At 40.8% G+C, this 16,334-nt stretch overlaps 2 protein-coding genes and 1 pseudogene across 2 annotated transcripts; 1 reads left to right on the top strand and 2 right to left on the bottom strand.

Moving 5' to 3' along the window:
• Positions 1-4,317: 4,317 nt before the first annotated feature.
• Positions 4,318-5,253, bottom strand: LOC122913679 (olfactory receptor 4D9-like). The gene has a single exon (XM_044260327.1). The coding sequence runs from the start codon at positions 5,251-5,253 to the stop codon at positions 4,318-4,320; it is 936 nt and encodes a 311-aa protein (XP_044116262.1).
• Positions 5,254-10,298: 5,045 nt separating this feature from the next.
• On the top strand, positions 10,299-11,034 carry LOC122914515 (annotated as a pseudogene).
• A 1,684-nt stretch (positions 11,035-12,718) lies between these two features.
• Positions 12,719-13,663, bottom strand: LOC122914514 (olfactory receptor 4D6). Its single transcript, XM_044261129.1, has one exon. It carries the CDS (start codon positions 13,661-13,663, stop codon positions 12,719-12,721), a length of 945 nt encoding a protein of 314 aa, XP_044117064.1.
• Between the last annotated feature and the right edge of the window lie 2,671 nt (positions 13,664-16,334).

Genomic DNA, 16,334 nt, shown 5'->3' with positions numbered 1-16,334 from the left:
TTTTTAATATTCCTTTCCTTCACATTTTTAAAATCAGCAATAGAATTTTATGGCATCTAGGTAATATTCCAAGGAAAGAATGTGTTCACAATACTGTGCTGCACTTAATACATTCTGTAAAGGAACACGTATAATACAGGTTTCTACAGGTGCCAGAACGACTGTGTTGTTTCATTTAAAGAACGTAATGTACACACTGCAGTGCAAGGAACACTATGTAATGTTGCACGTATAAAAAGTGTTTAGAAGAGTTATAGAATTACACTGAATCTGGAAAGTGTTTATTTTTATTTTTAATTTTTTAAAAAATATTTTATTTATTTATTTGACAGAGAGACAGTGAGAGAAAGAACACAAGCAGGGGGAGTGGGAGAGGGAGAAGCAGGCTTCCTGCTGAGCAGGGAGCCTGATGTGGGGCTCAATCCCAGGACCCTGGGATCATGACCCAAGCCGAAGGCAGACACTTAATGACTGAGCCACGCAGGCGCCCCTGGAAAGTGTTTTTTAAGGAACAAATGTACTCAAGTCGTGGGCAGAATTTGAAACAGTTTGTAGTGGCACTAGTGAAAAAGTTGTTTCTAAGACCACCACCTGTATATATAAATAAGACCATGCTATTTCATTTAAACATAATGCTCATCACTCTGTACTGCATTTTAAACAAACTGTACTTACTTGTTTTGTTTCTTAAATTCCACATATGAGTGAAATCAAATGCTGTTTGTCTTTCTCTGACTGACTTATTTCACTTGATATAATACCTTTAGCTCCAGCCATGTCATGGCAAATGGTTTTTAACATTTTATTTTATTTGTTTATTTATTTAATTTTTAAATTTCTTCTTCTCTTTTTTTTAAGTTTTTATTTAGTTTTTGAGAGAGACAGGGAGAGCGGGAGAGCATGAGCAGAGAGAGGGAGAAGCAGATTTCCTGGCCGAACAGGGAACCCCATGCGGGGCTGGGTCCTGGGACTCAGATCTTGACCTGAGTAAAAGGCAGATGCCTAACCAACTGAGCCACCCAGATGCCCTGTTTTTTCACATTTTAATGTCCCTGAAATTAAGATGTGTCTTCCCATCAATGAGTACATGTAACATGGTACTGCTTCATTTTTACAACATTGTTGTTATTAAAGTGGCATTTTCCAGTGGATGACCATTTCAATGCAGATATGGTAGAGTCACCATGCAAAATATTTGAAACTCCATCTCCGTGTATCTTTTGATAAAGTGTAGAAGCGATTTGCTTGGTGTCAGATGGTCTCACTGTTAATCAGTTACATGCGGCATTTCAGAGGGTGTTATATTAAATCTTTGTTTCAGAGTCAAGTTTCTTACTCCATTCTATATAGAATACAATAAGTGGTGAAGGCTTGGGACTGGCTTCTCTAGCCCAGTGCACTTGTAATTGAGATATGTGCATGCCCTCCTGGGAGAAGCATCTGACCACCCTTCCTTGTTTTTTCCACTTCTTACTCCCACCCCCTTTTCCTTGCATGCATCTCTCTATTCCTTTCCCTTTTCAACTCTGTCAGCCTCTTCATTTCCAACTGAAGTATACCCTTGTATTGGTTTCCTTTTGCTGCTGTAACAAAATCACCACACATTTAGTGGCTTAAAACACCACCAATTTGTTGTCTGACAAATTCTATAGGTCAGAAATCTGATGTGAGTATCAACTGGGCTAAAATCAAGGTGTTGGCAGGCTGAATGCCTTTCTGGAGGTTCTAAGGCAGAATCCATTCTCTTGCATTTGCTAGCCTCTAAAGTTTAGTTACGTTCCTCGGCTTGTGGATCTTTCCATTGGTAAAGCTAGCCATGTTAAGTCAAGTACCCCTCACCTTGTATGACTCTGACCTCCTCTTCTGTCTACCTCTTCCACTGTTAAGGACCCTTGTGACTACACTGGGGCCTCCCAGATAATCAGGATAGTCTTCCTATTTAAAGGTTAGCCCATTAGCTTCCTTAAATCCATCTGCACCCTTAGTTTCCTTTGCCATATAACATAGCATACTCACAGATTCTGGGGGTTGGGATTTGATTATCTTGGTGGTGGTGGGCGGGACAGAGATTATTCTGCCTATTACAATCCCCTCTTATTCAGTTTCCGTATTTCATTCTGAAATGTCCAAGCTCTGAATGCTGGAAGACTTTTAGAACATCATTTGGTACTAAAATCTCATTTACCTGAACTAATTTTGTGGCAAAATTTGATCTGAATTAGTGTGAGCCCATGCATGGTTTTAATTTTTTTTAATTTTTAATTTTTATTTCTTTTTTTTTCAATTTATTTATTTTCAGAAAAACAGTATTCATTATTTTTTCACCACACCCAGTGCTCCATGCAAGCTGTGCCCTCTATAATACCCACCACCTGGTTCCCCCAACCTCTCACTCCAAACCCTCAGATTGTTTTTCAGAGTCCATAGTCTCTCATGGTTCACCTCCCCTTCCAATTTCCCTCAACTCCCATGCATGGTTTTTAATGATTATACTTAGTGGGACTATTTACACATTTCCTTTCCTTTTTTTTCTTTTTAAAAGATTTTATTTATTTATTTAGAGAATGTAAGCTGAGGAGGAGCAGAGGGGAAGGGCATGGAAGGGAGAAGGAATTTCAAGCAGACTCTGAGTGTGGAGCCCAACACAGGAGTCAATCTCTTGACCCTGAGATCATGACCTGGAGACCAAGAGTCCGATGCTGAAGGGACTGAGCCATCCAGGCACCCCTACTTACACATTTTCTTACAGAAATATCAAAGTCTTTAGATATAAGATGCTCCCCACAGGAGAAATGATGCAATATATAATATATGCACTGTATTATCATTTTAAAATTTAAGGAACTCCAATTTCCAAAACCTATTTGACCCTAATAAATTAAAATAAGGGAATGTAGTCCCATATTATTATTATTGTTGTTGTTATTATTATTATAATTAACCTGTAGTTACATTTAAATGAGCCTCTTTCCTTAGTTTTACTATGTCCCATGCTCCAGAGGAGGCGAGAGGAGAGAAGAGGAAATGCATCCCATGCTTCTGTGTATGATTACCAGGCATCCTGAAGGTTTGTCTGGGCATACTCAGAGCACAGGCTTATTGGAACTCTGAATGAATTTCTACATTCATTTGCCTTGAGTGTTGCGAAACATTCGTTTGCTCCGGGATGTTTATTTTCACTTGTGTACAAAGATTTTTGGATCTTGATTTGGTGATTTTTATAAAGACATATATAGATGCTAAGACCTTGAGTATAGGATCATAGTACACTCCAATTTAGCCATTTCAATTTCCTTTGGCTTCCATGAGGAAGTATCTATTCAGAAAATACAGTCAGTTTTGAATGCCAAAAAACAAGATTAAGTAGAATTTGGCATCTTCTTATATTAATTTCATTCCACTCCACAGATTCAACCAACATTTAGAGCTTTTTATAGGTCAGACACTATTCTAGATACTGGGAATATAAAGGAAAACCAGATCTAGTAATATGAAGTTTTATGGGGTATTTTAATACACTGTGGTAAGGGAAATGATAAAAGAGGGCACCTAGGAAAAATAAAAGTATTTATTGGGTTGGTTACAGCTTTTTCTTTCCCCAAATATCAAACTAGCTTCTGCCTTAAGCAGTGGTATGAACGGTAGGACAGGTTGTTCCAGATTCTTACCATTGTTGTGTTTATGCAGTCTGATTTTGTAAGGCCCCAATATCTAGGTCCCAGGCATCCAATTCTGACAAAGTCACAGGAAGTAAAAGGTAATGGAAATCCTTAAAATCTAAGTCTTTATGTATCTTGGGTGGTTGTGGGAGTCATGCCAGTGTATTTTATAGATGAATTGATTAAAAAGAAGGTGCAATTGTTGCTGACAAAGCAGAGGTTATAGAGAAGGTTTACAAGCGGTATCTGGCACACAGTATATGCTTAATAAATCGTCATAGGGTAACTACTGCTGGACTGAGTCCTAGCTGCTAGAGCCCTACTATGTTGAGACAGATGTCCCTGTTGCCTTCTGCATGTATGGGCATCGCAGCGCTAACCTCCACCCTATTCCTGGAACACCCAAGATCTTCTATTATATTTCACATTTACACCCTTCTTGCTGTCAGTTGCTCTTCAAAGACTATGTTCTTTCTGTTTAACTTCCCATCAGTGTTCTTTCTCAATACCAGTGTTTTAGGTCACCGATCCTTTGTGTCTGTGCCATCCTGCTGTAGTTAATTGACTATGCATGGTTGAGCCCCAATATGTGACAGCTGATATTTTAAAACCTATTTTGATTATATGTTTGTATCTTGATTGACAATCTATAAAGAGTCTATCCCCTTTCAGAAAACATAAGTCTTCTCTTCAGTCTCCTCATGGATGACTTCATCTCCTGGTTCCTCAGGGTGTAGATCATGGGGTTCAGGACAGGGATGATGACCGTGAAGGTGATGGAGACGGCTCTGTCCATGGGGAGGGCAGTGAAGGGTCGGGCATAGACATAGATGCAGGGCACAAAGTGCAGGGTCACCACAGTAATGTGGGCTGTGCAGGTGGAGATGGCTTTTCTTCTGCCCTCCCCAGTGTGAGACCTCAACATCATCAAGATGACTGTGTAGGACACAAGAAGAAGGACAAACCACAGAGTAGTGACCAGACCGTTGTTGGAAATCATTAAGATCTCAAGAACAAATGTGTCTGTGCAGGCGAGTTTGAGGACTTGGGGGACATCACAGTAGAAGCCATCAACGACATTGGGTCCACAGAAGGGGAGGGGCAGCAACAGGGAAATCTGCACGATGGAGTGGACAAAGCCCCCTACCCAGGAGGCCACAATGAGGGCAGTGCATCGCCCCCTACTCATGATGGTCACGTAGTGTAGGGGCTTGGAGATGGCCATGTAGCGATCAAAGGCCATGACAGAGAGAGAAAAAATGTCTGCCCCACCGAGAAGGTGGAAGAAGAACATCTGAGTGATGCAACCATTGAAAGAGATGGTCTTTGTCCTTGACAGAAGGTCCACGAGGACCTTGGGAGCAGTGATGGAGGAGAAGCAGATATCCAAGACTGAGAGATTGCGGAGCAGGAAGTACATGGGGGTGTGAAGGCGGGACTCACAGGTCACAGTGACCATGATGGCAACATTTGCTAACACAGTTGTTACATAAACTACAGATAAAAAGAAAAATAAGAGCAAGCTCAGCTCTTGAGACTGGGTAAGTCCACAAAAAATAAATTCAGACACCCTGGTATGATTTCTCAGGGCCATTGGATGATAGTCCTTCCACCATGTACAGCTTTGAAAGAAACAATAATACTGCTGAGGCATTGAGATTGAGCAAAGATTTATCTCTTATATGGAAATTGAACAGCATAAATATATTTTAATCATATATCTTATTCTTTATGAACCTGCTATGTTACCCAGGGAGGTCACTCAGTTCTACTTGCTTCAGCTCCCTCTTTAGCCCAAAATGTGGTTTGAGCTAGATCATTCATCTCCCTACTATATTCACAGGAGCCTTTGGCATCTGTTAAAATTCAGCCCTAGACAGACAGGTCAGAAGGGGCTGTTCTGCGTTGGACCAAAGGAGAGAAAATTCTTGTCATTTCATCCCAATCCTAGTTGTTAGAACCAACTTGGGAATTGTGATTCAGTGTTGTACACATTTAGTCTTGCAATGGTGCTTTAAGTATTAGTGGAGCATGTGAAAGACATTGTATAGACAGGTACAATTTTCTGAGTGTTGCAATGTGATAACAGCACCTCTTTAAATCAAAACTATCAGATTTTATTTCTGTATAACTTAAGGAAGGTGAATTTAGCGGACTAGAAGACTCTAAATTGGCTTCTACCAGATCCAGTGACTTAAATGTAAGCAGTTTGTTGGGATTTTATGACTAAAATTATATTTGTGTATATAACTTTATTCTGTAACTTGTAATAAATATATTTGAAATTATTAAATGTTACATGATATTTTGGTTCCAAAAAAAATATCCCCCCTAGAGGATGTCAAGGAAGAGAACTAAAGAAGGCTTCATGGAAGGAGCTGTGGGCTCCCTACACCTCTGCGTATGGGAGCACCTCTGATTTTATTCTCATTCCACTTTGTGTCTATGCCTTAAAACCCATTAGAATAAAACAACACTCACAGGCCTTACAGTGACACCATGATAGGAATTGATTTGAACAGCATGTTATAGTTTTAAAAGCACTGCACACCTAATTATTAATCAATTTTTCTAATATCCCTCTGAGGTTAGAGGGGAAAGTATTAACATTACCACATCAGTTAATACCAAAACTGAAAAAGTGAACTCAGTAAACATTAAGCCAGTTTTCCTAGGTCATATGGAAAACCAGTGGAACAGGAAAAGTAACACAAATCTCTTCTATTAGTTCTAGAATCTTTCTACTCATCCAGATTGCCTGTCAGCTTGAGTATATATGAAACCAAGGATAATTTTTATAAAAGACTCTTTTTACAGAATTTTCCTAGTCTTTTCAAGGGTGGGTTTATCAGTCCCTTCATTTCCTCTCTCCATGACTAAGGAATTTTAGACCACTGCCCTTCTATCATCTTTCAGAAGTGACAAGGCTTTTTTTTTTTTTTTTTACTTTTTAAAATTTCATTTGGTCGATACCCAGAGATCGGGGTTTAACACAAAGGTGCCAAGGATAGCACCAGATATGATTCTGTTCACAAAGAAGACAGCAGAGTCCAGGCATATGTACATAGAGAGAGGGCATGAAGTGCAAGCTTTCTGCAGGGTTGTAGGCAATACAGTTACACCCAATGGAACAATGGTAGCTCCCTGCCCCTGGACACCCATAGGTTCTCTTACTAGTGTCGTGTTTGGGAAGGAGGTGGCAGATCCAACTTAGAGAATTTTCAGTTCATTCTATTTTGCCTGTAGGAGTCAGGAGTGAGCAACCTTTTATTGTTTGAGGGTCAATTTTGAAAAAAAAAATTAAGTCTCAGGAAAATTTAATTGACATGCAGAAGGACATAGAGAAAGCTAGTGGTGAAGTTTAGCTTTCAGCATAATACATATTCTACTCATGCCATTTCAGTAATTTCTGAGATTTATGGTGGTGGCAGTGGTGACAAAGTTAACTGAGAGGAAAATAGCCATCTTCAGCCTAAGCATCTGAGCCATCTGGCACCACCATCTAGGTGGTCCCCAGAATGTGTCCACCTGGGAAGCATTACTCTTGGTTGGTGTAGAAACAAGCTTTGAGAGCCTTGAGAAGTTATGTGGATAAATAACCCCCAAACACAGCTTGCATCTCCTTTGCTCTGAAGAGTATGACCACTTGCCTTGTTTCCTCTGTTGGTTCTCTCTCGGTGAGCACAGTGGCCTCCGCAGCAGGCACTGACAGGTAGCACGTTTATCCAAAAGATTTCTACTGAGCCACTCACATTGCAAGGAACCCAGACACTGTACAGGCTCTCCGGAGGATTCTACTTTCTTCACCTCTCCCAGTGTGGCCTCCTTCTCTTCCTCCTCAGTTAACCCCTTATCTCTTCCTAGATCATTCGAAGTTTCCTTTGTTGTCCTTTCCTGGTCTCCTTCCCTTCAGTATAGTTTTCTCTAATTCATCTTCTCTGTTTTTTTTTTTTTTTAATTATTTGTTTATTTGACAGACAGAGATCCCAAGTAGGCAGAGAGGCAGGAAGAGAGAGAGAGGAGGAAGCAGGCTCCCCACTGAACAGAGAGCCCGATGTGGGACTCAACCCAGGACCCTGAGACCACGATCCGAGCTGAAGGCAGAGGCTTTAACCCGCTGATCCACCCAGGCGCCCCCATCCTCTCTGTTTTTCCAGAAATGTAATTACAAATCACAAATGGGACCATCTGTTCTTTGCCTGAAGATTTTTAATGGTTCCCTATTGTCTACAGAATAAAGATTAAACTCCTCTTAGTATTATCTGGTACCCTGTTTCTTTTGATCCTGTTTCAGGGGTTTAAATGTTATGCAACTTCTTGCTGGTCCATGCCTTTGGATCTGTGTTCCTGTGGCTTGATCTACTCACCACGCACGCCCTGGTTCCAGAATTTCCCATTTATCCGCCTTCACAACTCTCAGGTTCAGAGTCTCGTGTTCTGTGAAAACTTTCCAGACACCGCTTTGGGACTCATCATTCCCTTCTCTGACTTCTCCTCTGGCACTTGTAACATTTTTCCATCTAAGTGCTTACGTGTCTGTCTCTCCTTAGTTCAGTGTAATTTCCCTCTTACCCATCAAGTTCATCCTGCCTGCTCAGTGTTTCATTTACGTTACATCACCAAAGCTTTACTTAGTCTGGGGCACGTGTTAGGTGCTCAAAAAAGGTGTTATTTTTGTTGTTGTTGTTGTTGTTTATTTTGTTTTGTTTTTAGATTAGTGAGCAAACCTACCTGGTAAGGGCTTATTGTAACTTATGAGCGTTGATATTGGAGTGTGGGTGAGTAAAGAAGGATCTTGACAAACACAGATTAAGCAACTCTTAATGTCCTTGACTTGACCTCAGGGATACCAGATAGCGATGCATTTCCTGATCCAGGCTATGAAATAGCTTTGTGACCTTGAAAAAGTCACCCTTCTCTCTGTTGCTCAGATCCTGAGTTGTAAAATAACGTGGTGTGGTGTGGAACAAGGATAAGGGCTTTGGAGTAGGGCATACCTGGACTGGAATTCTGCCTCTTCTTTTTCACCTGGACCAAGTCTTCTATTTTCCTTCAGTTCCCTCCTCTGTAAACTGGCAAGCATAACACTTAGTTCGTTGGGTAGCATAAACAGCAACTGCGATCACGTGTGTAAAGTTCAATTAACTTGATTTCTTTCCCTTTCCCCTGAAAACAGGATCTTCCCTGTCACCAAGAGTTATTTAGGAAGACTTTGGCAGAATGTAAAATGCTATCCAGTAGAACAGCTTCTCTTTGAACCAACTTGCTTGTTTGTATTTCAGTGAACTTGTGTGGATTAACCAAGTAGACCAAAGGTTTCAGTGCTAAATCATCGGTTTGGGAATAAAACTGACTCTGGGTCAAAGGCAAAAGGGACCCAGTGAATCATGGGCCATGTGTGGATATGGGGCTGCCTTTGAAACGTCTACAGTTTTAAAGGAAATTTAGGGCATTTTAAAATCATGTTTTTTTGAGGAAGCACCCATCTTGTGGAAAAATTCTCTGTTATCCCCATGGACAGACCTCAAGATAGAACAAAATCTCCTTAAATGCAATTCAGCTGTTCTACCAAATACCAGCTGCTTTCTCTTTTAGCAGGCTGACCCCATGTCTGTGGTGCCTTCTTAGAAAGACATTCCTCCTTTCCCAATATTTAACATTCACTCTGTTGTCTCTCACTAAAGAGAGAGCTATTTTGGCAGTATCTTATATACTTGGTGTATTTTTCATGCTTATCCTATTCATGCATTATCCACAATGTCTCACACTGACAGGTCCATGTCCTTACCTAAACCTTCGGTATCCAACCAGGAACTCGCACCATCTGAGACTGGATGGTGGGTGTCAATGGATATGATGCTGGGGAACCATCGTGTTAGAAGGTCAAGTCCTTCTCAAGATTAGTTATGCTAGTCTTCAAACTCTTCTCTTCACCTTTGCATTGGAAAGGGCAGACTCAAGGAGTCATGTCATCATGGCTCTTCTGCTTGTCCCAATGTGCTCCTGCCACATGTACTAGTCCCTCAGGTCTAAGCCTCATACAAGAATTAGCAAAGGGAATTTCATTGGATGTGAATGTAGAAAGAGGATGGATCTTCTTTGATCATGTTGGAGTTCCAGTGGGAGTTATTAAACAGCTTCCAAGTCATTACTGCATGCAAGTCCACATGTATGTACATGCACACCCACCCACTCACCGCCACACACATGCATACACACACACACACACACACACACACAGATGCCCACATTTCTATGCTTTCCAAATTCTTATAAAGCCCCAGAAGGAATAAATCTATCTATTCTGTGATTCTCTGAGTTTTAGGGAAACATATTAATAGAAACATCTAATGTCATATGATTATTCATTCTCAATGTGAACAACATGTCCAAGGGACAAAATTGGTTCTGGGGGGGGCAAAAAATCTTAGATTAGAATGCTGTGTGGCCCTTCAAAGAACTTCAGTCCACAAAAAGATACACAGTATATCTTTGGTATTAAATTTTCTTATAGGAGAGGATTAGGAAAAATACCTAATAAAGTTCTTTGGAGGGGGACAATAATTCTTAAAAATTTGAGAATCACTGGCATATGATTAGAAGTCGTGTCATAGCCTCTTCCCTAAGTGACCTCTGAAAATGGTTCATTATTCACTTGATGCAGAAAACCCTACAAAATCATGCAAATCTCTGTATTCATTTTAAGAACACACATAAAACTACTCAGGCCATCAAGGGTGTGCATATCTGAAAAGTGACTAAGTATCTAAAGGATGTCACTTTGCAGAAGCTATGTCTGCCATTCTGCTGCTATAATGGAAGAGCTGGTTGGTGCACTCAGGCCAAACAGTGGGGCTGGATACAGGGTCGGTGGCCCAAAAGGGGGACTGAATTCTTACTGCACATGCTTAAAAATGCAGAGAGTCTTGCTGAACCTAAGGGTTTAGATGGAGGTTCTTTGGTCACTGAGCACATTCAAGTGAACAAGGCCCCCAAGATGTGGTGTAGAACATACAGAGCTCATTAACCTACACATGAGCTCTCCCTGCCCTACTGAGATGATCCTTACTCCAAAAGAGCAGGTTGTTTCTAAACTAGAAGAGGAGATTGCATCCAAGAAGAAACTAAAGGAAAAAACCTTATTGCCTGGGAGTCAATTCTGCATAAAATAAAAACAAAAGTAAAAAAAAAAAAGAAAAAAAAAAAAAGAAAGTCTTGGCCTAATGTCTCTGTCTCATAGGACTCAGTGAAGATCACAGATGTGTGTCACTTATTAGGACCTTTTAATGCATCATAACAGCTTGCAAAGAAATTGTTCTGTATGTGATAATATCCTGATTTCCTGTATGTTGCTTCTTTACTAATCGTCTGATTTTTGAATGACGATTGTAGGCTGAAGGGTGGAATTTGATGTGAGCCTAGGGAATGAAGAGACATTTATTGTCTTTCTACATATTAACTTCTGTGGAATTCTTCTTTGGAGAGAGGTGGATTATGACATGGACCCAGTGGCTGTTCCTAAATGACCCTGCATTTAATATGTTTCTTTCCTCTCCTGGTACACAAAATGGGTCTTGAGTGTGTGGAAAGGTGTTCCTTAGGTATTTTTGTTGTTGCTGTTCTAAGTGACTTCTCTGGAATTGTCAGGCATTCAAAGTAAAAAACTACATTTTCTCCAACTATAAAAGCTCCGAGGGTGAAAGAGGAAGAGACAGAGGGAAGAAGAAAGTTAGGTTAACATAAATTACCATGGTGGGTTTTGTGCAGCTGTATCCCCAAACTGTACTTTTGAGATTAATTTCAGTGGGCAAATTAGTAGAATGGACCTGATAAGAGGAAATTCTTGTGTAGATTTGTCCAAGTATATATCTGACTGAACACAACTTTTAAAACATTTCTTCTCTTTTCACTAGTTGGTGAAATATATTAGAGATTCTGTATTCAGAATATTAAACCAAGAAGTAATTTTAATAACTAACTGGAAATACAGAGTCACTAGAGAGAGCACGTATGACATAGATACATCCATAATTTCCATATGTGCATATCTAGGATTAGAGGGATTGACAGTAGGGAATGTGGACTGTATGCCTGATTAGTGAACGGTGTTAATCGTCAGAACGACCATCCTCTCAACATTTATCATTCTTCATTCTCATGAACACCTTGTAAATGGACAATGTCATTTCCATATTGCAGGTGGTAAAAGTTAGGTAAAATGTGTTGGCATGAGAATCAAAGATTGCACCAAATTAGCATTAGGTCATTGATTTTCATCTTCTACCTTCTGCTTTTCCCAAGTTCACAAGCCCAATAGCTCATGTTCAAGCCCATCTCTTCCTTTGGTTGGTAGATTCCTGCTGAGAGAGTTGAGTTTTCCATATAAAGAATCATGTCATCTGCGAAGAGAGAGAGTTTGACTTCTTCATTACCAATTTGGATACCTTTTATTTCTCTCTGTTGTCTGATTGCTGTTGCTAGGACTTCTAATACTATGTTGAACAAGAGGGGTGAAAGTGGGCATCCTTGCCTTGTTCCTGATCTCAATGGGAAGGCTGCAAGCTTATTCCCATTGAGGTTGATATTCGCTGTGGGTCTTTCATAGATAGATTTGATGAGGTTCAGGAATGTTCCCTCTATCCCTATACTTTGAAGCGTTTTAATCAGGAACGGATGCTGGATTTTGTCAAATGCTTTTTCTGCATCAATTGAGAGGACCATGTGGTTCTTCTCTCTTCTCATATGAATTTGTTGTATCATATTGATTGATTTGTGAATGTTGAACCATCCTTGTAGCCCAGGGATGAATCCCACCTGATCATGGTGTGAATAATCTTTTTAATGTGCTGTTGGATCCTGTTGGCTAGGATCTTGTTGAGAATCTTAGCATCCATATTCATCAGTGATATTGGTCTGAAATTCTCCTTTTTGGTAGGGTCCTTGCCTGGTTTGGGTATGAGGATATACAGAAATGACTGGTGAGAGAGCTAGTGGTCTGTTGCCTCAGGATAGCAGCTTGCGGAAACCAGATCATAGATTTCCAGTCTCCATGTGAGTGCTCACCCCACCTTACTGCTCTTGGAAGGCCCAAGCCTTCTCTGCAGTCTTTTCATGGCTGACTTCATCTCCTGGTTCCTCAGGGTGTAGATCATGGGGTTCAGCATGGGGGTAATGACCGTGTTATTGATGGACACAGCCGTGTCCATGGGCAGTGTAGTGAAGGGCCTGCAGTAGATATAGACGCAAGGCACGAAGTGCAGAGTCACCACGAGGATATGGGAGGTGCAGGTGGACAGGGCCTTTTTTCGACCCTCCCCAGAGTGAGCTCTCAGCATTGCCAGAATGACAGTGTAGGACCCCAGCAGCAGGAGGAACCACAGCAGAGTCACGAGCCCATTGTTAGAGATCATGAGAAGCTCTAGGGCAAAGGTGTCAGTACAGGCCAGCTTAACCACTTGGGGCACATCACAGTAGAAGGCATCCAGGATGTTGGGGCCACAGAAGGGGAGCGGAAGCATCAAAATTATCTGAACAATTGAGTGCAAACCACCACCCACCCAGGAAGCCACCACTAAGCCCACCCACACCTCTTTCCTCATAATGGTCACATAATGCAGGGGTTTGGCGATGGCGAGATACCTGTCATAGGCCATCACAGAGAGGAAGAAAATGTCTGCCCCACCAGCGAAGTGGAAGAAGAAGATCTGTGCCATGCAGCCATTGTAGGAGATGGTTTTCCTCTCTGATAACAGATCCACCAGGAACTTGGGAACGGTGACAGATGAAAAAACAATGTCCAGGACCGATTTGTTCCGCAGCAAAAAGTACATGGGGGTGTGAAGGTGGGACTCACAGCTAATGGTCACCACAATGAGGGCATTGCCTAGCACAGTTGCTACATACACAACAAGGAAGACCACAAACAAGAAAAATTCTAGCTCCTGGAAGTGAGTGAGTTCCAGGAAGATGAATTCCTTCACATTAGTGTGGTTGCTCTGGCCCATGGTGCAGACCACCCTCCTCCACATCTACCTTGGAAGAAAGTACGTTCGGGTTAGGAGTATAGTGTTCTGAGGGGACAGCATCATTTATTGTATATTCTTACAAGGCTCTCTTGAACATGCAGATCATCATGACTACTCCGAAAAACTGGCGAGTGTCTCCCCTTTTGTGGCCTGGAAATTGTTTATCCTGATGATTCTTATTTCCTGCTGGAAATACCCTGATTGGACAGTAAAAGCCATCCTACTTCAGTGCCTTTCCTCTGACAAGAGGGAGATGGCAAGACTATGGTCATTTGACTAATGGCTTGCCTTCTGTCCTGCAGGAGTGGCTTCCTCACATGTATGAAGGGCTTTATACATTACCAAAGGCTTTCACCTGCAGTGTCTCATCTTGATTTTCATTCTCATGATGTCTCTGTGGGGTCTGGAGAGTGGGTATGATCATCTCCACATAGGGGAAGCTGAAGCTTAAGAAGAAGTTAATGTCTTGCCCACATTTGCACAACTGCAAAGTTAGCCAGTGGCAAATCAAGGATTCAAATCCAAATATTTTTTGGACTTGACAAGGAACAAATGTTAATTGGGCTTTTCTTTTTTTTTAATATCTGTAAGATTTTTTAAATTTAGTTACTGCTTAAATGAAAATGCCATCTATAATGTTACCAAATTATTCAGCAGTTATAGCTTAAGTATATTTTAAATTCACTTCAAAATATAGCCATCAAATTTTTCTATTACAAAAAACATTATTTTTAAGCTCTTTACTTTAACATAGAGTAACAGGAAGTTTTACAGACATACACACACACACACACACACACACACAAACACAGAGGACATGCACTTTTCATCCACCCTCGGCCAATGTTAGCATCTTTCATAGCTACAAGACAATCACAACACCATGAAACTGACGTTAGTACAATTCACACACCTTTTTCATATTTTACCAGTTACTGATGCTTTCACATGTGTGTATCTAATTTTATTCAATGTGTAACTTTAGGAACTACCACCACAGTCAAGATGCATCATATGTTACAACTTATAGCCACCCATACCTCCTCCCTCTAAAGCTCTATCCCCTAGACACCACTAACCTGTTTTCCATCCCTATAGCTACATTATTTCTAAATGTTATATAAATTGGTTTGTACACTGTGTAAACTTTTGTGATTAGCTTTTTAACTGGGCTCTTCTGAGCCTTCTTTTCAACTAGGCCTGGGCCTTAGCCTTCTGTGTCTTTCCTTGCTGAGAATTCTGCTAAATCAGTTCATCAAGAAGCTGAACTTTAGAAAAAAAAATTATTATTTATTTATTTATTTTTAAAATTTCTTTTCAGCATAACAGAATTCATTGTTTATGCACCACACCCAGTGCTCCATGCAATATGTACCCTCCTTAATACCCACCACCTGGCTCCCCCAACCTCCCAACCCCTACCCCTTCAAAACCCTCAGATTGTTTTCAGAGTCCATAGTCTCTCATGGTTCACCTCCCCTTCCAATTTCCCTCAACTCCCTTCTCCTCTCCATCTCCCTATGTCCTCCATGTTATTTGTTATGCTCCACAAATAAGTGAAACCATATGATAATTGACTCTCTCTGCTTGACTTATTTCACTCAGCATAATCTCTTCCAGTCCCGTCCATGTTGCTACAAAAGTTGGTTATTCATCCTTTCTGATGGAGGCATAATACTCCATAGTGTATATGGACCACATCTTCCTTATCCATTCGTCCGTTGAAGGGCATCTTGGTTCTTTCCACAGTTTGGCGACCATGGCCATTGCTACTATAAACATTGGGGTACAGATGGCCCTTCTTTTCATGACATCTGTATCTTTGGGGTAAATACCCAGTAGTACAATTGCAGGGTCATAGGGATGCTCTATTTTTAATTTCTTAAGGAATCTCCACACTGTTTTCCAAAGTGGCTGCACCAACTTGCATTCCCACCAACAGTGTAAGAGGTTTCCCCTCTCTCCACATCCCCTCAAACACATGTTGTTTCCTGTCTTGCTAATTTTGGCCATTCTAACTGGTGTAAGGTGGTATCTCAATGTGGTTTTAATTTGAATCTCCCTGATGGTTAATGATGATGAACATTTTTTCATGTGTCTGATAGCCATTTGTATGTCTTCATTGGAGAAGTGTCTATTCATGTAAGAAGCCCCTACCTTGACATCTGATTAAATGTGTCATCCCTTAACCCTTGATATCTAACTCCTTGTATCTAAGTTCTTGGCTTATCTTTGTAAGATCCTGTAAAGCTAGTTTAGCAAGAATTCCTTGGTGGTCTGGAAGTGTCCTTTCATAATTTTCCATCCACCGATCCCTTCACTCTGCTTGTTGGCTATAAATCCCCTCCTATCTTTATTGTATTTGGAGTTAAGCTTAGTCTCTCTCCTGTATTGCAATCATCTTAATCCCTGTTGCAGTAGTCTTGAATAAAACATGTCTTTCATTTTAAACAAGCATTCAGTGAATAATTTTTGTCTGATAGACTCCAGAAGTTTTCTCCCAGTACCATTTTGGCAGAAGAGAGAATCTGGAAGTTACTTTGGTTTATCAGAATTATAGTGGGTGGATAGGGCTTAAGTGGTTCACTAAATAGCCTGAGTACTTAATATTCACCTCCTCCTTTAAAGGAAAAGAAGAGTCAGGCCCTGA

Source organism: Neovison vison, chromosome 7 (assembly GCF_020171115.1).
Source record: "Neovison vison isolate M4711 chromosome 7, ASM_NN_V1, whole genome shotgun sequence".
NCBI lineage: Eukaryota > Metazoa > Chordata > Mammalia > Carnivora > Mustelidae > Neogale > Neogale vison.
Note: the sequence above shows the minus strand (reverse complement) of the source record. Positions and strands in the feature narration are given on the sequence as shown.

Bases quoted from the DNA above. Each gene is read 5' to 3' on its own strand.
- LOC122914514 (XM_044261129.1), bottom strand. From the start codon at position 13,663: ATGGGCCAGAGCAACCACACTAATGTGAAGGAATTCATCTTCCTGGAA.
- LOC122913679 (XM_044260327.1), bottom strand. From the start codon at position 5,253: ATGGCCCTGAGAAATCATACCAGGGTGTCTGAATTTATTTTTTGTGGA.